This window comes from Lutjanus erythropterus, chromosome 15 (assembly GCF_056507025.1).
Source record: "Lutjanus erythropterus isolate fLutEry1 chromosome 15, fLutEry1.hap2, whole genome shotgun sequence".
NCBI classification, from domain to species: domain Eukaryota; kingdom Metazoa; phylum Chordata; class Actinopteri; order Lutjaniformes; family Lutjanidae; genus Lutjanus; species Lutjanus erythropterus.
The window spans coordinates 3,104,759-3,130,052 of record NC_139331.1 but is presented as its reverse complement, the minus strand read 5'-3'; the positions used below and the strand labels follow the sequence as shown (position 1 = coordinate 3,130,052).

The window sequence follows — 25,294 nt, the reverse complement described above, 5'->3', positions numbered from 1 at the left end:
CACCAAACACAGTTAAGGGTCTGTTTATAGATGATAAAACATTGCGTCAAAGCCAGTATGACTAAATGACTGCAGAGTTCTTCATAACCATATTAGTTTATGGCAGCGGTTCACAAACTTTTGCAGACATTCGCCCTGACAGACGCTGAAAAAAGTTCACGCCTTGGGGAAGCAACGGATAAACAAGGGTTCAAGTTGAATTTTAGTGAGATAAAGGTCAGCATCAGCAAACTCTTCTTTATTTTCCCTACATAAATCAAATTCATCATTCAGCTTTGTTTCACTCTGTATTTCTCCCCTGGTCTTATGCCCCCCCCCACTGCAGTGGCTTTACACCCCCTCCAGGGGGGACCCACCCCTCAGTTTGGGCACCACTGGCTTATAGAGAACCATTAGAAATGAGACTAAGTTGGCCAAGAGAGCTCAACACACTGCAAAGGATAGGTTGGGTCATATTCAATATTTTTTATTACATCGTTTTGTTAAATACTCGATTCTGATTGTTCAGTGACAACATTTTAAGGTCTGATTTTTCTGTATAGCAGACCGTTTTTGGTACATGACAACGTAATTAAGCAGAATAATGTGCAGTAAGCAGGTCGCTGTTGCAAAGTAAAACCACAAAACTATTTTAAAATTAATATTTTGTCTCAATTTCTTGATTTTTGGTACATAACCATATAACAAGCAGGATGATGTACAGTGAGCAGGTCATTATAGTGATTTACTACATGGCTTTATTGAATACTCAGTTTTGATTGGTTAATATCAGCATTCTAAGGACTATCATTATTATTATTATTACTATGTTATTTCTGTGTATGGACAGTTATGAGCATATACTCTGGAGGAACAACAAAGCCATTGTTAAATCACTAAAATCATTTTAAAATGAATATTTTGTGCCAAATCTTTGAGTTTTAACCATGTAACAAGCAGGATAATGTACAGTGAGATGGTCTTTATTGCAAAATAAAGCCCTAAAATAATTTTAAAATTAATATTTTGTGTCATATAAATGTGTGCCAAATATTTTTAACTTTCCTCTGGTAAGTAACCGTGTAATAAGTGTGATAATGTACAGTGAGCAGGTCATTATTGTGAAATAAACTCCTTCAGAATGATTCAAGACCTGTAGTCAAGTCCTGCATCATCCTGTCAGGATTTATTTCACAACAACCTGCCCACTGGACATTATCCCTTCATTAATAACCAGCAGTGAAAGTATCAAGTCTGATACATCTTCTTCCTCTGTGCCATAGAGCTCCATTGTTGTCCATTGCCCCTTCATTACCATGAACAGACACACTGTAGTGTATTTTCACTCAGTCTCAGACAGACACCATCCTGTCAACACAAATGCTCACTAGAGCAGTGTTTCCCACACTTTTTTTCTGGGAACCCACTTTTTACAAATGACAGACCATCGCGACCCAGTTTAGGCCCTAACAATAAATCTTGGGAGGAGTTCATTTGTGCATCAACAAACATTTATGGCCATTTCTGCATCACTTTGTATTATCTTGACAATATATGGGCCACCTTAGTATTTTATTTCCTAGAAAACAGAACATTTAAGCCTCCTTCATAAATGAGACAATATAAATGCATTTTGGCAGAATTAAGATTATTATTTTTTCCTCTTAAATCTGCTGAAAGTCCATTCTTTTATTTATTTATTTGATGACCCAAATAAAACCCACCTGTGGGTCCCGACCCAGTCTTTGGGAATGACTGCACTAGAGCACCAAATGTGGATTAATCCGCTGCTTAAAATAGTCCCTGACACATTCTGTATTTCCTCTTGTAATGGATATTTTCATGGGATTTGTTGACAAAAATTAAAATAAAAAATGAATGTCGACCTTATTCTTTAAGAAAATACAAGCAAATGCGGACGAGTTTGTCAGATTTTCCTCCAGAAATCTGATGTTGTTTTCTGTTGGACTTTTGCATTTGCTTATTTTCAAAGTTAATTTCTATTCAGCATTCATAAGCAGTATGCAAACATTTAATAAACACTTTATATCACACTATAATGTAGCTATAGGCAGCTATGTTTATTGATGTACAATATTTTTGAACAATTATCCTGTGAAGGAATATTTTATGAGATTTCAACTGTGTGTTGTTCATAATGTTGATACAGCAGCTCCACTTCTGGGTGTCCACATGAGGGGGTCACTGTTGACACTTTGCTATAAATGTTTGTATACTGCTTATAAATGCTAAACAGGGGGTTACCCAAAGGCACTGTAAAAACATTATAGATATTATGTACATAAGTTCAAATACCTCTGAAGTTTTGCACTAAACTTAAGCTTTTGCCACCTATAAGCTTTAGTTGAAATAATTTACTTTTCTTCTTTAGATAAACTTGCGAACCTGATTCATCTTTATTTATTGCCTGAAAAAGGAATTAGTTTTAACTGAAAATATAAAAATTTTAACATTTACTTTCACTTTTTTTTTAAAGAACAAAGTCAAAATTCCCAGATTTCAGCTTCTTAACTGTGAATATTTTGGTTCCTTCACTCCTCTCTGACAGTAAACTGAGTGTCTTTGGGTAGTGAGTAAAGCGGGACATTTGAGGACGTCATCTGAGGCTCTAGGAAACACTGATTGACATTTTTCACCATTCTCTGACATTTTAAAACAAACAACTATTAACTGATTAATCGAGAAAACAATCAAACGATTAATCGACTGTGAAAATAATCATTTGTCACAGCCCTGCTGAAGCTGCAGTGTGACTCTAACATATATTTTCTTTTATTTCCGAGTTCAGACATTCACTTGACACAACACACAGTGGATACACACCTATGCACGTAGTAATTTTATTTACAAATGGTAAAAAAGAGACCATAAAAATATATCTTGCTTTCACATATATACATTTAAATGTATTTCTATGAACTATGTCGACAGGACAAATCTCAAGTACACATGAGGCAACTGTATTATAGTGGCTAACCTTGAGATCTTCGATACAAGGCAGGACCTCTGAACACTACAAAGGACACACTTCACACAGACTCGGTTCTAAAGCTCCACAGAAGCTTATTACATCAGAGGTGGTCTGGTTTCATCTTGGCAATTCATCAATTCCTATTTGGAATCAGTTGTTTTTCCTGAACACCCGTTAGGTAGATCTAAAGGGAAAGTCAGAGCTCCTGTTAGGAAAACATCTGAGATTCAAAGAATAAAGGCATCAAATGTTAAAAGATTACAAGTCATAATGCTATGATAACAACAGTCACAATATTATCAGAATATAGTCGGAATTTATAGATTACTTTATAGATCCTGAAAGGATATATAAATTAAATTAACTACAAGAATCACAATATTATGAGAGTAAACCTGCAATTTTAAGGGAAAAAGAGATGAATGAAGGTCATATTTTGAGAATGAATGTCAAACTATTACGAGTATAAAGTCAGGCCTTCAAGGAAAAGTCAGAAAGTTTTAAAATTATGAGAATAAAAGTCAATATTCAAAGCACAAAACTCACCATGTTATGAGAAAAAAAAAGAAAATAAAACCGTAATTTTGAGGGCAAATAAAATTACGAGAATAAGGTCACACTATTATGAGTATGAAGTCATGTTTTAAGGAAAAAGTCAAAATGTTACAATAAAAGGTTTTAAAGTTAAGAAGAAAACAGTCACAGAATTCAGAAAATAAAAATCATAACATTACAAGATTCTACAAACAAAACTCATGTAATTTGTATTACATAATTTGAAGGAAAAAGTCATTTTACAAGAATAAAAGTCAGGGTCAGGATTGTAATTTTATGACAAAGTCTGCACAGATGAAGTAAAAATAAGTATTTCAACAAGCATCTCTGAGCTCTTTCTCATTTCATTTTGACTTAATCTCATAAAATTTAATTTTTTTTTCTAGAAAATTTACAACTTCATTCTGAAAATATCACGACTTTTCTGAAATAGTGTGACAAAAAGGCGGTCATTTATTGTTGTCAGCTATTACAGTTTTTCTCATTTGCTTTGGCTCAATTCTCAAATGAGATTCACGTTTCTCAAAACAGGCTGTTCAAATCTCTGAACAATTCACACCAGAGTGGAACTTCTCATTCATTCAAGCAAATTGAACACATTTTGACACGTGTGTGCAAAAGAGTAAGTACAACTGTCTACATTTTGGCTCAGTAACCACCTGCACCTGGCTGCTGATCAACACTGAGGAGCTGATTCTCAGTGAAACTGTCAAACTCCTCACAATTTCTAAACATCCTTTCAGTCACACATTTTGTGTTATGTTTTCTATATATGACTTTACATGGACAGTCATATATGTAAAAAGTAAATTTTCTGTTTGCAGTAAATGTAACCAGGGGTTACTCGGGGATAAACCAAAGTAAACTCAGATCATCACCTCTTTGAAATGAAGCTGAGACTTTACTCATCTATTTTCACATCAACTGGATCAATCAATGAGAGGTGGATAAACTACAGTTTCATACAAATGTGTATGAAGGTAGACTGAAATGTGTGTATCCCTTTTCTGTGTACTACAAACTGAAATTTGAGTCTAAAGAAACTACACAACAACATTCATAGACAAAGTTTACATTCTGCTGTTGTGTACACACAACTCAAACTTTAGACTATAAGTGAGCAGTTGGCGTCACAGAACCATTTCCAGGTTTGACCGTCACGGTGAAAAAAACATCTAAACATTTTGAGTAGTGCGGGTCACATGATGACGGAACAACTTTTCATTTTGGTGGCATTAACCCATTCACTGACACAAAAACTAGGTTTTGAAACATGAGCGAAAAGTTTTGGGTGCACTTACAGTTTAGAGAAAGTTAAGACTGTTGTGAGAAATGAGCCAAAAGGACTAAGAAAAACTGCAAAATAATCACCAACTATTGACAACTATAAAGAGTCATTTTTAAAGAATAAATGTCTGATTTCTCTGATTCCAGCTTCTATGACAGTAAACTGAGTATTTTATGTTACTCCGGGCTTTGGGAAACAGTGATCAATAATTTTCAGCTTTTTATGGTATTTTATGGAACAACTACTACTCAATTAATCAATAATGAAAATAATCATTAGTTGAAACCCTATCCCGTAATCTCAGATGTTTTTCTAAAGGCAGTCCTAACGCTCCGTCTTAAGATCTGGCTCAGACTGAGGTGTGGGGTGCATTTAGTTCACCGTCAATGTACAGCTCATTGGATCTGCAGTCGGATGACCCCTCACCCGCTCCTGATGTTAACACTGAGTTCGAGAGCATGAGGAGTAGAGGTACAGTAAGATGAAGCAGTCGATCAGGAGGATGGTGTAGAAACACCTCTGCGTGTGCAGGCTCCGAGCCCTCTGGAAGCGAGTCAGTATGACGGCCAGCAGCAGAAAGAAGGTGGCGGTGTTCAGGAGGAGGAAGAGCCTGATGTAGGAGGCCGTGCTGGAGAGACCCTCGCTCCCCGCCGTGGCCACCATGTGAACCTCCTTGAATTTACGGCCCTTGATGAAGGCCCCCTTTCTGTTTTTGCGGCCGTCTGGATAATCCATAAAGGCCCGCGAGTCTCCGTCTCCCTCCTCCGGACTGTCTTCATATGTCCGCTTTGAAGTCCTCTGTCTCTCCTTCTTCTCGTTCACCTCAATCTGTCCAAAAATGTCAGGTAGACTCTCCGAAAGCTTCTCTCCGAGGTTCACTTTCTTCCCCCCTTTGCTCTTGCCCTGTTTCTTCGACATCGCGAACATCTTTTCGATGACCTCCTCCGTCTTCTTCTTGTCGGAGAACTGGAGCAGGCGCTCTGCAGTCTTGCGGAAGCTGGCAGTGTTGAGAACTCGCCCCAGGATGTGTCTCTCCATCTGCTGGAAGACGGGCTTGACATGCTGGAGGTTGTCCTCCATCACGTTGACATATTCCTCGACTTCATCGGGCGAGCTTTCCACCACAGCTGCCGCCTTCTCAAAGACGATCTTCTTGTTGTCCAGCAGCACCATGGAGAACAGAGGCTTACTGGTGACCTCACCAGTCAGCAGGTAGATGGTGTAGGTGTGATCCTTGGTAGCCAGGTAGATATCCACCCTCTGGTCGTCGCCTCGCAGGCTGAAGCTCTGTACATCCACGCCTGGTCCAAAGAAGATGTAGGCCACCCTGGTGTGAGGGTACCTCAATGGCATTGTGACATTCACATAGTTTGATCCGTTGTATGGGTACCCTCGAGGGTAATTCCAGTACCCCACCACTCCTTTGTTACTGAAGCCTGTGTCATCCATCCAGAACATCTTATATTTATCCTCACCATGTGACACAAACGCTCCATGAACTCCGTCTATCTTTGTGCCCTGGAATGGAAGTTCTGTGTTGTGGAAGAAGGCGCTCATCGCCCTCGTTGGACTGTCCAGTTCCAGGTGGATGTGGTCCACGAGGAGCAGGAGCTGTGGGTGAAGAAGGAGCAGGTTCCTCTGGAAGTTCCTGATGTTCAGGTCTGGATGGTAAGCGAAACGTCCCTCGCCACGGATGAAGACCATCCCTTGTCTCTCTATGGCAGCTTCCACTCTGCCCTGGGTATCAGCCGCTAGACCCACCTTGTACTTCAACCACTTGGAGTCGCAGGCCTCCGTAACTTGTCCAGCCCATGGCTTAAAGCAACTCCCTGACATAACCCCGGAAAACAACACTGCGTTGTTCAGCAAAGTGTACTTGGGTCCATACAGTGCCTCGGTGATAAATGGGACACCGTTTGGTGCAAAAGTGAACGTGTTTTGATCAGGGTGCTCGTGTCCGGCGTTAAAGTTCCTCCACCCTTTGATCCACTCTTTGTATTTGTTCTTGTGGACGATGTCAAAGATGGCGCGTCCCCCCAGCTTCCCCGACTTGAAGGACAGGAAGGTGCGGTTGGTGTCTGCAGGTAGAGCGCTGCCGTACGTCACCACGCCCCAGTCCTCAAAGAAGTGGAGTTGGGATGTTCCAAAATCTGATGGAGGCTTGGGATACAAGCCTGGGTCATACCTGCAGGATATCAAGAGGACAGGTATCAGACGGATAAACAGCAACTACCAGAGGAAATCCTACAGTCTCATTTATATGTTCAGCACTGTTTTCTCAGAAATCCTTTTGAGAACCCTAACAGCACAGCACGCCGATCAAACATTCTCCAATAAACACACGTCTGTTTGGTGTTCCATGGCTGTTGGAGTTGTTTGGAGATGTTCGGTCAGATCTGACATGTTCACTCTGTGTCTGTTCGTATTTGATGAGGTTTGCCAAGCTTTCAAATTCTGTAGAGTTGTAGAGTCATGTGCAGTCACTCTGCTGTTATCCAAACTGAAGTTTTTCACTAATTACTGTATATTTCATTAGTACGAAGACATTTTGAGTTTGAAAAATAAACTGCACTTCAGAATTATATCGGCATTATCCTGTTTGACTGCATTTCAAATTATCACATAACTGTAAATTTACACATAAATCCTATCATCAGTAATTTAATGATGTATTATTACCTGCTGTCAGGTGTTTTGACTGTATATTTGCACATAAAGGTCGTCTAGGGGAACATCCTCACTTATTCTGTCTTCTCTCTCTGTGATGGAAACTTCCCCTCCTCCCCCTCCTCCCTCTGCAGTCATTTAACCATCTTGCTGTGGTGAGGCACTCGCCCATCTCAGTCTTTAGCAGGTCTTTTCATTCCACTGCTGACACTGTTAAAATGATGAACTTTCCTTTATGGATCTCTGAAAGCAGGACGCCAAAGTCCGATTTCTAAACTTCTTCTTTTTACTCTTTGATGCCATCTGTATGAATGAACACTTCCTGACGTGGACCAAGAAGCTTAGCCTTACATGGTGTTACTGTGGCTTTAATTATGCTAATTTAAATCTCATACACATGCAGTCAAACACATAAAGATGAATTATTTACACAGTATCACAAGACTTTGGTGAATCTGATGTGATGTGTTAGTATGAGCCCTTTGTACGAAAAAGTAAGAGAAATTTAGGATGAGAACACGAAAATGTTCTTGCATGGGGACCACTGTGATTCTCATTATTTTCTGACATTTTTGAGATTAAATGACTAACCCTAAAAAATAACTGACCATTCCATTATTGACTCATAAAAATAGTAGGTGCAGCCCAACAAGTTGTTTGACCATGGCAACTTATTGTATTTAACACATATAAGCCAACATGCAAGAAATGAAAAAATACAAGTTATTTAGATAGACTGAATGGTTTTTGGGTTGACTTGTCCTTTAAAATTAGCTCTGAACAGAAAAAAACTGTAGTCAGACATTTCCGGCCAAAAGTTGCGAAACTAAATTCAGCAGCTCACCAGATGAACTCTGTGTGGAGAGTACACCATCGCTGGCCTTTCCCAGCCTGCCCTGGCCCTTCTATCACCCTGTTTTGATGAATAAGATCTGCCAGCCAGTTTCCACTGCCATTACGCAACACGTAGCGGTCCAAGAACACCAGCTGGCTCTCCGGCCCGTAGAACCAGTTGTAGTTGGAATCTGCGATGGCTACAGTCCGCTGAAACCCTGGCGAGACGGAGAAACACAGAGAGGACAACTTCAGTGGTGGCTGTTCATCGAGGTGTCATGAAGAATTATTTGACACTGTAAATCATGGGCATGCATGACAAATAAAATGCTGATGTGCAGACAGATGTTGAAGCTTGTAGCACCAAAAATGCAGAAAAATATCACTTCAACCAAAATGTGAATTCTTTGTAAATTCTCACACAGAGCCCAGAAAAAAACTATCTGGCCTGTGGTCACGGATGTGTGACAAAAGTGGCCCCCCTGCATGAACCTCAGTCCCCTCTGCTGTGACCCAGCTCGGTCCCAAACCAGGCGCAAATTGTTCACGCTGTTTTGTTGTCTGTAATTATGTAAGAAAAGCTCGCACTCTGGTGGTGAGAGGGTTCTTAGAAAATACAGTATGTAATCACAGTCAATCATTTGTAAACCATAAGTGATCATAAACAAAAAGGACTACAGACAGACTGTCAAGTGAAGTGTCTGCACTTTTCCTATAGTATAAGTGTGACTGAACAATGAACAAATTCTTTAAATTGAGTTAATGTTATTGCAGGTTCAGAAATGGCCAGCTGCAGAGCAGTGTTGCTAAGAGCTAAGATGTTGTTTCCTGTGAGATACATGTGAACACAAAGATACACAGACAAAAGCAGTGAAAGGACAAGAGCTGACAATCCATTCAGTACTTATGTTGTAACTGACAGATTTTCACTGCCTCAAACTCCCTGAAAAGGAAAAAGAGAGCTTTTCTTCTAAACACATCACACATGCTGGAACATGGAATAGTTGCTGAAAACACTGAGAACTATGTAGTACTGAACTGTGGAGTTAGACTGTTATACTGATGTTCACGATCTCTGTGTTCAGGATTTTTTGGGCAGACCTGAAACATGGCTTGATGACGTGCCGGAGCCATGGTCGACACCGCCTCCCCACCCCTTCACCCCCTGTATCTGTCAGTTCCGAACAAATCAGCCAAGCATTTCACTTCAGCTCGCTTCAGTTCCAAAAACATTACCATCCCATCACTGTCCTCTGGCCCTGGTGGCACAAACATGCCTAGAAAGCATTTCAGAGCAGAGAAAATGTATTAATTATTCAAACTTTGTTTATTTGCAGTGACACTTGCCTTGCTTTCACTTGAACTGACTTACACATCAACTGAAATTTCAGCTCCTTTTTCGGTACTTACACTTACCAGTCCCTCCAGGACTTCACAGCCCTTTTTTCTGGATTTTGCGGCCTAAAGTGCCTGATTTCACAGCAGCTTTTCTAAAAAAGTTGTGATCCATGTTGTGTTGTTTTTAGGTGTCTTTTGCAATAAAATTGCAGGAGCAAATTGAATGAACTGAGAAGTTTTTTTGTATAATCCTTTAAAAACCATAAACAAAGAAGTGCACCTGGGGGATATTCTAGCATGAATAAAAATCTTCTTGGATCTCAAGCTCAGTTAAAACACCAAGCACAAAATGATCAAATATAAAAATGCACAGGGTATTGATAAATGTCAATAACAACAGTTTGTGTTCTTTTCAGTGCCTGTGACAGCATAAAAAAATAATAAAATGAAACATTGAGTGTGTTCATTGAGACACTCCTGTGTGACGTTTGCACAGGGGACTGCTAATTCGTACAGAATTCATTGGAATTGGTTGGAATTTGTGTCAACTGTCGCGATTGCAACATTGCAACTTCCTGAGGGACTGACTTACATCAACAATGTCACGCTCTTTTGACCATTGGCTTCCTGTCATCTGTCAGAGGAGAGCAATTATCCAACTAACATTTCATTCTCCTTTTAGTGCTTTAATGTAAGGAAATGCTGCTACACTTCAACTGACACTTGACCCGACATTAACTTCTTTGAGTTCTTCAACTTATCACTCACACTTACAACTGGCACATCAGCTCTATTGAGAAAATTTCACCTTTTCTAGTGTTGCTAACACTCTGATTAACAGTTGCTTTTTGTCAACTGTCTACAAACACGTACACAGCAAGAGGACAGCAATCAACTGTTCTGCTACAGGAGCAGTTTAGGAAAACCTGGCCATGGCTTCTTGTCTTGGGGCGGGGGAGGGGGGGGCTGCCACTGTGGCTCCTTCTCCACGGCTCTTCCTGGCTGATGTAATTAGAGGTGCTCTCTGAGTGCAGCGGCGCTGCTCGGCCTCAATACAGAAACTGTTGGCAGGGGGCTGTGAAATGTCCAGGCCTGACCTAGGGGCCCCTCCTCCGCTGCTGCCCTCCCCCTGACCTTCAGAGGAAACTTCCAGGACACCACAGATCCCTGCAGGTCTCAGCTTTGAAAGGCATCCAGGAAGGTAATAACTACACGCATGCATACCCCATATCAGCTCAGAGGAGAAGCTATGCTCCAATGTGGAGGCCTCAGGTTATTTTCACGTCTAATCTAATGTAACTTTTAGGATTGAGCATTCAAGTAAGGAGCCAAGCATTCATAGCTGAGTAAACACTTATACACGGATTGTTGACCTGCTGTAATATATCCATCGTAGAGAGAAGTGTATCACATAAATTTCACAGCTTTTTAAAAAGTAAACACATAGGCCAGCTGCAGCAGGTGTAGCGCCAGTTACCGGGCAGGATGGTTCTGTACAGGAAGGCGAAGTGCTTGAGGAGCCAGGGGTGGTCGAAGTGGCCGATGGCGAAGTGGCGCTGCACCAGGAACATGTACTGGAACAGAGAGCGGGTGGTGTAGGTCCCGTAGGCCACACCTTCATACAGCGAGCCGTCTGTCACGTCCTGCAGAAGGATCATGGACTTCTCCATGATGGACAGCACCTGCTTGGTCCACAGGTAGGCCTCCTGCAGGTAACCTGGAACACAGGAAGAGGTGGGTTCACAGGTGAGATACAGTCTGAGGTCCACACCCTTTTGGCTGAATGGTTGCACCAAAGTTTATGTATGCTTTTGTTGAGTTTTTTCCCCATATACTACAATGATGCAGACTTCACACCACTGATGACCATCTTCCAAAACACACTGTAGAGTTCTGGATGTGTGATTGTGTCGTTGTAATATGAAAATGAACTTGCAGAAAGTAGATTTTAAAGCATGGGTGCTGACATGTATTAATGAAGTATGAACAGATTATTATTAGAATATTTTTAAAATTGAAGGGCACTTGGAGAGCACAGATGTCTTGCAATGTTAGCTTAAGTGAAAAATAATTTGTGTATCCATCCCGTGATTCAGATCTGCTCTAAAATTTCATGGGTTCTTCCTTGGGCCTTGCAGCACCCTTCCATCAAGTTTAATGAAAATCGGGCCAGTAGTTTTTCCATAATCCTGCTGACAATCAGAGAAACAAACGGCACCGAAAACTAGAGGTACAACAATTGATCGAATGATCAATTATTAATTGATTATGAAATTAATCATCGACAATTTTGATAATTGATTAAATTGGTTTGAGCACTTTTTTAATGAAAAAAATTCTCTGATTTCAGTTTCTATTTTCAGGTTTCTTTACTCCTCTCTGATAACAAACTGAATATTTTTGGGTTGTGAGTAAAAGAAGACATTTGATTACGTTGTCTTAGGCTTTGAGAAACACTGATCAACATTTTCACAATTTCTTAACATTTTATAGACAGATGACTCAACAAAGAATTCAATCATTAGTTGCAGTCCTACCCAAAACACAACCTCCATGTTGGAGGTAATTGTGGCTCAACATCCCATTGTTCTGAAAGTAAAATGTTTGAAGTGCATCTTCAGCTGTGCAGCTTTTAGATAAATGTTGAGTTTGACCAGATGTTCCGTGTGTTGGACGTGTTGCCCTGTGTAAACCCACTTGTGACCGCTTTTGGCTCATCGTTTCCCTGACTCACTGTGAATCTGTGAGTGTCTTTCTCTCACACCCAGATGTGCTCTCAGATTGCTAAATTTGGCAAAGATTGATTTAACATTAAAAAGTAGGTTAAATTGCACAGTGTGGCACATGACTGTTAAAAATGATGTCAACAGCAGGTTAACTGCAAAAAGTCTCATCTACTCTGTTCAAGCTAGAGAAAACAACTGCATTTTTGTCACAAGCAGGAGCTACATTGTTTCTACATGGATCAATTTAATCTGATTAGTCCTTTTAATTTAATTGTTGACACTAAAAACCAAATTTCCACATATCAATGTTACCAAGCTCCTATGGTCCCAGGATACTAAATTCCCAAGGTCCTATGTTCCCAGGTTACGAAGGACCTATGTTCCAAGGGTAGTAATTTCCCAATGTCCCATGTTCCCAATGTCCAAAGTTCTTGGGGTCCTAAGTTACCAAGGACCTGTGTTCCCAAGGTCTTAAGTTATCAAGGACCTATGTTCCCAGGGTACTAAGTTCTCAAGGTCCTATGTTCCAAGGTCTTACGTTACCAAGGTCCTATGTTCCCGGGGTACTAAGTTCCCAAGGTCCTACGTTTCTGGGGTACTAAGTTCCCAGGGTACTAATTTTCCAAGGTCCTATTTTCCAGATGAGTCCTTTTTATATTAAAGAATCTTTCCAAGTAGCCCACCATGACATTAAAAACCTAATCCTCAAAACTGACTATCAGACAATTCTGACAGTCAGGAACACTGCAGAATGAAAGAAAAGTATTTTTCTATTGTTTTGCACAAAATGGGAGAGCAGTACTCCTCTTTGCAAGCAGGAGCCTTGTTTTAGAGTATGTGAGTGTCTGTTATGTCACAAATGGAATTAAGAAAAAAAAAAAAACAGCATTACAGCAAACAACGACCTCTCAGTCTGTTTCCTAAAGAAACCTTCCACACACAAGGTCCAGCTGCAGGTATGGAAAGCATGACACCACTATGGTACACTACACCATGTATACTCACTCACTCACACATACGCACGCACACACACACACACACACACACACACACACACACACACACACACACACACACACATAGACTTTACTATAAGAACAAGCGACCACATAAACACTGCAGCCACAGTTCTTTGAGGAATCCCGGGACCATCAGTGGTAACTGGCCGGCACCCGCCCAGCTGGCTGAGTCCGCCCACTGGAGCCGTCCCCGACACTGTTTGGTTTGGGACCGCTGGCCTGCACAGAGCAGGTATTTACCATCAAACAGGAACTCCTGGCACGCACAAAGACCATATTTACACAAACAGAGCTTCACCAGCGTTCACCGCCCACAGCCCCGCTTCAGACTCTTCGGTCACTTTCCTCAAAAGTAAAACATCAGATGAACATTTGAACGGATTAGGTTCAATTCTTATGACAGCTTTGTGGGAAAAATAAACACCACTTGTCAGTGTTCTGGACAAGCAGAGCCTGAGACGTGCTCAGCAATCTGGTCCAAGTTAATTAAATCATTTATTTAAAGCTGCATTCATTAATTTTATGGCCATTTGCAAGCAAATGAACAAGTTGAAATGACAAACTTTATTGCCTTTTAGGTTCTGGCTTCTGTTCTTGGCTAAAACAGCAGAGTTGGAGAAGCTAATTTGAAACTTGAACATTAGCTAGTGAAGCGACATTCTTAAGAATTGGGCTAAAACCGTATTTTGAGCAGGTTTTGATTTTTACTCCTCAAATATGCTGGAAAATAGATTTTAAAAGATCAAGCTCTTGGATATTAAACCTTGTAACAGGCCAACTTCCTAGTTATTAATTTTTTTTATTAATTATAGATGTCAGCTCCATCAGATGGAAAAGACAGACTTGATGTCTAACGGAGTTGATAAAATGTTATATTTTTTTCATTTCATTTTTTAGTCAGCAGCCATTTTATTTTTTGAAGTGTCTCAGAGTTCTCTTAATGCTAAACAAAATACACATTTTATGCCACAATTCTTATTTAGCTTTGATTAAGAAGGACTATGGAGCCGACGTGTTATGATTGAGATCTGATAGCAATATTATGAAATAAAATATATATTTTACCATTGCTTGAGGATAGGGATGTCCCAATCACATTTTTTTGCCCCCGAGTCCGAGTCATTTGATTTTGAGTATCTGCCGATACCGAGTCCGAATCCGATACTTCAGCAATGCATTAATAATAATAAGAAAAAAAGAGAACACATCCATATTTCCACCACGTGAAATGCCCAATTTGCACACATTACAAGTGGCTGTTGCACTGCCTTCACTGTCCAGTTTAAAATACCTCCAAACTGCTGACATTTTCGCTGTCCCGAGGTGACACGTTTGTCCTGCATTAGCCTACTAACTACCAGCTCACTACTATTATGTTGTCTGAATTTCCCACCTGCCGTAAATTGTGACGTTTACGGTGTTGTTTCCGTCTGTGCAACAATGAATATTGATGTTGCTGAACTTATTAAAATTAAAACTAAGCCATTGTCATTCCATTTGACAATCTCTTTGTACCTCAGGATGAATTTAAAATGTGAACATGGCCATGCTTGTTGTTTTGTAACGTTAAATCCAGTAATTTCCACCCGATTCCGATCATTTGAAAATCACGTGATCAGCCCCAATTTCCGATCACGTGATCAGATCGGCACATCCCTACTTGAGGACAATACCCTGCCTTTTTATAAACCAGGAAGTGAGACAGCGGTCCTTACGTTACAGCTAACCCTTTTTTATGCCTGACTTGAATCATGCTTTTGTAAAACTCTAACAGAGTTGATTGAAATTTGGGACACACCTTTAAAAGGCCAACATTTTCATAAAAAATATATTTTAAAATAAAGATGATTACAATAGCAAATTTTTATACCTATGTTATCAGTAGGTGTTGAAGACTTTTAATACGTTTTTAAATTGTTTGAAGTTGTGAATTCTTGACTGGGACAGGAGTGTTTTCTGTCACAGAGCCAGTTTAGAAATGAAAAACATTGAAGCAGCCGACCAAAACATTTCATAAATTACACATATAAATCCTAAAAGAATGAATTTTCACAATCCAAAATCGCAAAACAGCCCAATAAATCCTGGTGGGACTGTTTATTGTATTGACCAGTGGGAAAATTTCCTCACTGGCATCCCTGCATTGTTACACTGTAGCTGTAGCCACTCACAGAACTAGCAAACAGTTGCTATTTACACTTCTACTTAACACAGAACAACATTAGCATTCATGTGTAGTCACTGCCACATTAGGAATGTAAGTGAAATACTCTACTTTTACCTCAGTTTTGGTCTCCACCAACCCTGTAACACCTGGTTTTTTAGTTTGATAAATGTTGGGCTTCACTAGCTCGTTGTAACCTCTGCTGTTTGACAGTAGTAGTGTAGCTGTCTGGAAATGATACAGATAAGAACAGTGTTTGGGAGGCTGGAGAGCCAAAACAGTGAGGCAGAACAACTAAACACGCTGATGCAGCTGTTGAAAATTATATTACCACATCTTCCCCTGGAAAAAAGATAATTACGCATTTTTTGTTTTCAGCAGTAGCATCAACAGCTTGTTAGGGGGGAAAAGTAACCATTCAGTTACCATAACTGAACAGAGAAAACGACTGAACATACAGTAACATAATTGGACCACAGCGATTACTTAAAAACCAAAGATGTCAACAAAAAAAAAAGGAAAATTATCACATAAACCCACATAAAAGCTAAACACATACCAGACAAACTACATCACATGCATGTCGTGTACAGTAACTCTGTGATTCAGCTCAAACTTGTTCTGTTTTCCCAGAATCTGATAATGTGGCTGGTTTGCCTAATGACTAGCAGAGGGGATAATGCTGCTGTCAGGCCTGACTGTCTCCCGAGCTGTTAGCCGTGGCTCTGGGTCCGGACACAGTCTGACGGTTGGGAACTGAGCCTGTCTAACTCCTCACAGTACCGTCACCCTGCAGTTCAGACAGGACTGTGAGAGGTCAGGGAATTTGTTTCCAATAACGCTCTTGGACTCGCCCTCTGCTCCTCCAGTGTGTCCGCACAGTGGAACATCACACACGGCTGATGGAGCACAAATATAACTGACCAGATGGTAATTATTTCCTCATTTATTTCATAATAGGGGTGAGACTGAGTCAGAATCAGTAATGAAACACAATGTTTCCCACAGGCTGACAGCTCAATTGTTGGGGAGGTGTATTAATGTGATGTGGTGTACTGTAGGTTCACCTAATGTCTATCCTACTCAGACAAATTTGCCATTACCAAATTCTCATGAAGTTTAGATTATTTTTTGTCCCACCAGCTTCATTTTCCAAAGGCCTCTGTGGGCACAAATGATAATTATAGGATAATGGTAAATGCTAAGAAGTAGAGAGGAATCATTAAGTCAGAGAAATAAGCCAGGACTGTCCCTTATGCAGCAATATTTATTAAAAGTTTTCTACCATTAGACACCAACTCACACCACAAATTAATCTGTCGGCCTGCAGCACAGTTGCATACTTTTCCTGAATATGGCACAGAATTATTTTACACAATTAATAGATAAATTTGAGCTGCAGTTTCACTTCTCTCCTTCCGTCTGTATGCACACACTCTCTGTAGACTTAAATGACTTTCAAAGATCAATACTTGCAGTGTTTGCTTGCACTATGCTTCTACGTTGTGGTAAAAATGGCTTGTAACTGGAAACTAGTGCTGAACAATTCAAATCAAAATCTTATCGAAATCTCAATACGGTCTACTGCAATTTTCAAAACTAAGGAAGTGTAATATTTGATAAAACTCTATTTTTTTTTTCTTGGAATCTGTTGCTAATACCGACTTCATGCAGGCATGTGTCTGAGTGTGTGTGTGGCTGTGATGTTACTGTCTGTGTCTCTGTGTGCGTGACCTGACCATCGTGTGGAGTATGTGAGTGAATTATGACCGGTACAGAAACAGATATATGACACTGACCGGCCTTTCACCAGTCAGGGGCGGTCAGGGCCGGTCGGACCATCCACTGTGTAAACATGATTGACACAATGTGAGGTCATATCCATTTTCATTCTATAATGTGACAATTTCAGATGAAAACTAAGAATTTAGTGTGCAAAGGGCTTTACTCTCCTTTTTTTTAAGAAAAGATTTGTTTTGGCATAATTTTCTTTTATTGGAAAGTGACAGGTGAACAGGCAGGCAGGAAACAGGGAGAGAGAGAAGGGTATGACATGCATAACACACCAACCACTCAGCTGACACAGCGCCTCCTTATTTTCTTATTTAACTAGAAATGTTGGATGTGGGGCTTAACATTACAGTATAGTTTCTACGAGTGCATCACAAAATTCACAGTTTGGATTGTGTCACAGTTTTGAGTCACAGATCAGATCTTTTTTTTAGATCAGCAAAAAAGAAAAGAGGCGAGATTAGGGTTAAATTATTTTAAAAATGCACTAATAATAATACTAATAATAATTAGAATAATATTAATCATATATAATAAAAACTACACAATACTACTACTACTACTACTACTACTACTAATAACAATAATAATAATGATAAACTTTGAATACTATACTCTACTGTATTACACAGTACTGTACTCTATAGTACATATAATAGGTAATTATACACTGTTCAGTATAATACGGTATTACACTCTGTAGTCTGGCTCAATGTCCCGCCCACAGCATAATCTTATTGGTTAGAAGTCACCAGTAATAGCCAATCAACGCAGACACACTGTGTCACAAACAGGCAGACACAGAGCTGCACTGCTGATCTGAAAGGAGCACTGTAGAAAGTAAGACAGCAGATATCGCCAAAGTCTCAACAAATATCACAATCCTATGATCTGTTTCTATGACGACAGCATAGCTGCAGAGTAAAACACAGCACACATCTGTCCTGTCCTTCACTGCAACTCAGCATAGAAATTTCAGGTATTATTACTTCAATAAAAGTCATAGTAAACCTGTGTTTGACACTATGATGGTTACATCATCATCATCAGTCCACAGATCACATGCATGCCGAACTGTGAAAGGTGATCCGTACGGGACAACTGCGATCCATAGCACCCCTCATAGTAACCTGACTTTTCATATTTCAGTGTGCCAAGTTGTTCCATGATAAGCACCTGAGCTCACAGCATCACCTGCAACATTCCTTGTAAATCATGTGTCACTCTGGCAGACACTACAGGAGGGCTGCACTGTTAATCACAATTGCAATAAAATCGCAATATCGCCAAGTGCAAATCATAAATGTGTGAGAAAACAGCATCAAGTACTGTAGTGCTGCAGAGATGACCTGGCCTAAAAATCTGGTTCTCTAGATGAAAGAACATGTTTAGTGCAGATCTCAATAAATACAACATCAGTGAACATGGAAATTGTAATGCAAAACTGATCATTTCAATCGTATCACATAACACAATCACAATTAGGGTTGCAAATTGTAAGCTCTTTCCTTAATCGATCATTAGTAAAAGTAGTGATCAATTAATCAATTAATCATAGTTCTTCTATCTTCTAAATTTTTAAAATTTTGCATTTATCAAACAAAACCAAATTATTTTTTTCCCCTCAATCAGAGCTTCATTTCAACAGAAACTTGCTGCACACTGTCTGACAGCCCTTAGAAAGAAAGGTGCTAACTTGAACCACAGGAGAACCATTCTTGGTTCTTGTTTGAACTTTTTACAAAACTTGGAAACCTTTCAAAGTGTTCTACCTAGAACCCAACATAAAGGGTTATATCTAGAACCATTTTCGAAAGGTTTCACGTAGAACCCTCTGTGAGAGGTTCTACAGAGAACCCTTTTGGTGCAATGAGTCCACCTAGAAACCTCTCTGGAGGTTCTATCCAGAACCTTTCTACCTTTCCAAGGTTGCTAACAGGAATCCACCCAGGGGGATCTAACAAAAACCAAGGGTTTTGTCTAGAATCAACCCAGGGGGTTTCAACAATCCTTGAAGAACTCTTTCTTCTAAAAAAGGTTCTTTGGATGAAAAGAGTTGTTAATGGAACCCTTAGTCTTACAAAGAATCCTTGACAAACCCTTTCTTTCTTTCTTTGATCAAATTCTTAACAACCGACTTGCAGCCCTAATTAGAAATGTTGGACGTGAGGCGTGACATTACAGTATGGCAACATGACTTTTTATATTTCATGGTGCCGGGCTGTTTTCCGTGATCAGCACCTGAGCTCAAAGCATCTGCTGCGACATTCCTGCTAAGTCAGGCGTCACCCTGGCAGACACTACAGTGCGGGTGGCCAGTGTTCCCAGATGTAACAGACAGAGGAGATGGGCTTCACTATACATGAAGTGTGCACAGTTCTGTCCAATTAAACCTTCAGCTCCAAGGCACTAACAAGCAAACACATGCAGCTGGAATGCACCTCTCTGAGCTGCTGCTGCCTTCTTATCTGGTTATCTAAACTTAAGTCTGACAGAGCTCCACACACGTCATGCACATTTCTCATCTCACTGAGCAGCACATGAATTGTTCATTATAATGGCATGTTATTTTAGGGCACAAAATAAGGACAAAATAACAACTTTGTCTAAAATGTCAGCTTGTCAGACAACCAGTGAAGAAGAAGAGTTTGTTCTTTTTTTCTGGCAGTGCTTATTGGAAACTTTCCTTTTATTCACAGCCATCTTGACAGAATATTTGGACCTAATGTCCTCCTCTTCGCTCAGGAAATGAATGATGCATATACGATAATGGAATGCAGTCAGGCTCCTGCACAGTGTTACACGTGACACCTGAGTGAGGCCGCTGAACGGAGCAGCTGAAGCAAGAGGTGTTTTTTTTTTTGTTTTTTTTTTTATCATTGCAAATACATCATGTGTTTGCAATCTTTTGAGAGGTGTTTTTCTCACCCCCCTGCTAGGTATGAAACTATCATCTCTGCATGAGCTCAGCTGTAAAGCTGTAACTTTAACAAAGCGTCTGAGCAGTAGCTGAGCAGGATCTCTTCACAAGGTAAGACAAGGCAGGCAGAGCCGGAGGAAACTCACTTTTTCCTTCAACACAAAAAAATGACACAAAGCAAAAAAAAACAAAAAAAAAACAGGTCAGGCTGCGACTCTCCTGAGCATTCACAGAGCTTTGAGCCTGTTGTTGCCCTCTGCAAAAAAAGCCTCAAATAAAACCACTGTGACCACTGTGGTTCTCTGTAAGCCAGCTGTCATTTAGTTCACATCAGGACTGGATCTTTTGTACCAAAAATCAAATCCCTGTCCTAAGCAAAGCAAGCTGCACTGCAGGCATTCACCTCCTGATGGCCTTTCTCTTCAGTGCAGGATATTGAGGCTAAAAAGAAATATTAAGCGCAAAAGAATCATGTCAGGTCTCACAAGGGAAGTACTGGAGAGAATAAGGACTGAACCTTAATGCAGAATGTGACAGAGTTATGTGGAGAACCTCATCTGGAAAACAATTACAAAGGATTAAGTGCAGTTACGGCAGATAACCTCAGGCAGGTTAAACTGAAGCTCCAGTCAGTTTCTCTCATAAGCAAATTGATTTGCTTATGAGAGTTTGGCAAGTTTCACCAGTCAGTCAGTTACTAGGAGACAAAACATTAAAATATGTGAACCCTATTTTAACTAAAGAACAAAGAATGAAATAGTCCCGAAGTAGGGCATAGTAAATAGGCACATATCCATGTTCCAAAGGTCCTATATTTCCAGGGTCTTATGTTCCCGGGGTCTTAAGGCACCAAGGTCCTATATTCACAGGGTACTAAGTTCCCATGGTCCTATGTTGCCAGGACCTTAAGGTACCAAGGACCTGCGTTACTGGGGTACTAATTTCCCATGTTTCAATCTCTCCAGGGTCCTAGGTCACCAAGGTCCTCTGTTCCCCAGAGAATTTCATATACTAGTATGTGGACCTTGATTTAAGAGATTATTTTGGTTAAACTATTTACACATCTGCAAAAATTATGCAACATTTTAAAATAGTAAAAGGACCGAAATGAGTAAAATTAACATTTCCAGTTAAAAGTTATTAGTTGATTAAATAAATGTATAATCTATTTCCTAAACAATGAATAAATTATTATTTTTTTAAGCAAAAATGCTAAATATTTACAGGTTCCTGCTTCTCTTCAATGATTTTTTTCTGTTTCATATAATTCTCAACTTAATATGTTTGGGGTTTGGACTGTTGGCTGAAACAAAACATCTGGGAAACTGTGACATTTTTAACTAATTTCTGCTCTATTACAAGCTTTTTTAATGCAACCTGTCTATCTTAATCTACCAGTTATTTCACAAAGCTTTATGTATGTTGGTGTATGAACTGTGTCTTGTGAGTAAAATTGTGAAAAATTAGATAAAGTTAAACGTTCAATGAAATGTTTAATAAAACCCTCAGAATGCCACAGTGAGTACTATGGACAACCCTCCTCAAGCGAAGTAGCTAACATGGTCAGAAAAGAGTAGAATCTGTCACCAAGCTCCTTTACAGAGTTACTTAATCTGCTAAAAGATTTGCAACATCTGATGAGAAAGTATCTTGCAGGTGAATGAGTGTTTCTACAATAAAGCTACAATTATTACTCTGAAATATTAATCATCTCAAAATCTGGTGTTCTATGCCAAAAATGTCATTTTTCATTGTAATCCTTAGCAGGATGGAAATCCTCTGAATCAGCCTTTAGACCATGTGAGACTAAACCTCTACAGTGAAAACCGGACTAATGAAATTCCTTCAGTTGAGTGGAAGCTTGTTAACGCTCAGCAAAGTTTCTGTGCAGGTTTTAATTCCACAGAGCTGGAATGAATGAAGGAGGTCAAGAATCCTTTGTCACGTCATATCAGACAGTTAAAGGCAGCAGATATACAGACTTGATAAGAGACACAAAGGAAACTAAAACATCAAGTGTTTTTTTGGTCTAAAAAGGTCTAAAACCTCCTCCAGTGACCTGCACAGTCTACAGTAGCTGTGGGCACACAAACTATTCCAATTCAAGATTTCAGGTCAGCTCTTTATATGGGATGTGATTTAACATGGCCTGGTGGTCACACATGCAGAGGCATTTAATCAGAACATCTGTGTGACATGTGCAGAAGTGATGAAATCATCATGCATTCATCTTTGTCGTCCTCCTCCCATTACTTCCTCCATGCTTTTCAGATGGGAAACTGGTGTCAGATTCACTCTGCTGCTTTGGGATTCAGTAATAGTACTAGTTCTAGTTTGAGGCGGTCTTCAGTTTCTCCCAGCGGTTTTTAATTTGTTCAACACCTCGATCTATTGCAGCTTACTTCATTTTTTCAAGGACAAGAATAGTACATCAGTATTTCTTATTTTCCTGCCATCTCTAATAATATTTGAGTCTTTAAGAGTTTGTATCAGAAACAAATTCTCCTCAGACATTGAGCTCAGTTTGAAAGGCACAATTTTTAAGAAATCGAGAAAAGTCTGGCACCATGCATTCACGTCAGGACAGATGGCAAGCACAACAAGAGCAGAGTAAGAAAGTCATCAGGTTAAATTGTTTGCATGGTACGATTTTTCTTTTGATCGGTTTACCAAAAGGTTTAGGCCTATTTATTCTCATAGCAGTGTTAATATAGAGCATTTTTGTTCTGTTTGGGCTTTTAATTCAGTTATAAGAATATCAGAATATTAGGCTCCATGTAAAGGTAGATATCTAATGATACAAAAGTGTTGGAGTGGTGAACACTATACTGATGGTTTTGTCATTTTTTTAAAGTTCAGGTTCAGTCTGGAGGGGAACACTAAAGGGAAAGTCATGGAGTTTTCGGAAAGCAAAGCTTCCATCTTGTGTGGAGTAAGAATGAGGCTCAATGATTTTCAGGTTGTGCTGCACATCTGAATCAGATATTTCTGGCACACAATTGGGAATTTTGGTCACATGCTGCATTCACATGATTCAGGCAGACGGTAAACAGCAGACGAACAATACCTTCTTGACAGTGACAGTCCAATGGTATGACAGGACAGCAAAATGAAACACGCATGATGCTATGTTACTATGGTGACGTTGTATTGTTTAGAAAGAATGGAATAAAATATGCTAGATTGAAATAATTTCATTTTCTTATGTGACAAATCTATGAAACAACAGGTTGTAAATTCTGTTATGGTGGCTGGTCATATTTTAACTTTGGACAGAAATGCTGTCTGTCGATACTGTTGCTCTCTGTTGACTTCACCTAATTTTACCACACTGCTCTTGTCCACTAAAACAATATCTGGTTTTCAGTCTACTGTCTGCTTGAATCCATGGGAATGCAGCATTAAGGTGGTGCTAGATGAAAAGTTCAGGGATCACAGAAAACACTGGGAATCATCCTTTGCGTGGAGGTGTGGGAAAATATGTATAAAACAAATGCCATTCCAATTTTCATACTTCAAAAGAGAGCCATAAGAACTGTGAACAAAACTTCACACAGAGAACCAACAAACTCACTATTTATCAAGCTGACAGCTCTGAGATTTGAAGACTTGGTCGACTTTAAAATAACTCAAATTATGTAAAGCGCAAAAAAGTATCCAAAAGTTGTTTAAAAAGAAAGAAACTCAACACACTTTCAGACGTATTTTTATGTTAAAAAAAAACCGGTGAGGATCAGTGCAAACTTGTATCTCAGTTAAAGGAATGAATTTATGGAACAGTTTTTTGTTTGTTTTGTCTTATTTGATTTTTCCTTACTAATTATGACGTGCTGTTAAAAGTGTAGGCTGTGTTTTAAGCTGGAGCTTCAGCCTACACCTTTTTCAGTCTAAGTTATGTTAAATTACTTTACTGTGACATTTTTCCCTGCATAATTTAGTATCTGCCATTTTTCTGCAAGAGGCTATGCATTTATTGACATGAATTTGTGGATTATATATGATATTCTTATTTGTACTTGCAGACTGAAATCAATTCTAATTCTAATTCTGCTGACTATGAATATCTTTATCAAATTACATGACAAATTTACTGTTAACTGTTTGTAAAGATTTTTTGCTCTGGACCAAAGTGTTGAACAAACACAGGACATGAGTCTCTCTCCACTGACCTTGTGTCATGTAAACCAGGCTTCCTGTGAGCAGAGCCACACAGTTGGTGGGCTGGTGGTTGTGCAGGTACTGGAACCCCCAGCCTCGGACGTAGGACTTCTCGTACATCAGGCGCGACGCGTTGCCGATCACCTGCAGGAAACGCTCCTGCTGGCCCTTGTTCAAGTACTCGTACAGGAAGTCGTAAGCGGTGGCAAACCCGACCAAAGAGTGCGCCAAAGGAACCTCGTCCCAGGGAGCGTCTTTGACCAACCTGCGATACAAACAACACAAGGCATCACACATATGTGGAGCATGTGGAAAATAAGCATTCGATGCTAAGCAGGTGTGAAATTTTCACTCTTTAAATGAAATCCTGGCAAATGGTTTGTCATGAACAAGGAGCCTCTTTCTTTGCAAAGCCTTTTAATTATCTTTAACACAGCTGTAAAACATCTTTGCACTTTGAAAGCAAAATAAAGAAGTTAAGTAGCATTTTACACCACAATTACAGCTGCACCATCACTTACCAATAAAGTTTCACTTATAAAAAGACATTAAAAGTGTAGAATGTGCAAATTCTCTCCCAGTTAACAGGCACGAGAACGCTGACTTCTGTGAATTATAGGAGTGCAAAGTGTGTGTGCTGTTAAAAAAAGTGAAAGGTGTTCTGTAAGCATTCTGCTCACTTTAATTAAAGAGAAACAGACTTCAGATGTGGTGATAAAACCAAGCGCTGTATTCTAAACTGCCATGAGCTGACTCCATGAATCACGCTGAGAAATACACATGAATTCTGTTGAAAACTAACAGAGCTCTGAATCTCATGGCGTCATCTCCAGTCAGGGAGTTTAGCTTAGGTCAGACACCTT

General features: G+C 39.7%; 1 protein-coding gene across 1 annotated transcript in view; it reads right to left on the bottom strand.

Annotated features, from left to right (window-relative positions):
• Positions 1-5,013: 5,013 nt before the first annotated feature.
• Positions 5,014-25,294, bottom strand: part of dse (dermatan sulfate epimerase) — a 38,756-nt gene continuing 18,475 nt past the window's right edge. Inside the window, exons 3-6 of the mRNA XM_084737932.1 lie at positions 24,443-24,696; positions 11,131-11,370; positions 8,326-8,533; positions 5,014-6,999 (exon numbers count right to left, since the gene is read on the bottom strand). Coding sequence (XP_084594058.1) covers positions 5,253-6,999; positions 8,326-8,533; positions 11,131-11,370; positions 24,443-24,696 — 2,449 coding nt within the window. The 3' untranslated portion in view covers positions 5,014-5,252. The remainder of the gene's footprint in view (positions 7,000-8,325; positions 8,534-11,130; positions 11,371-24,442; positions 24,697-25,294) is intronic.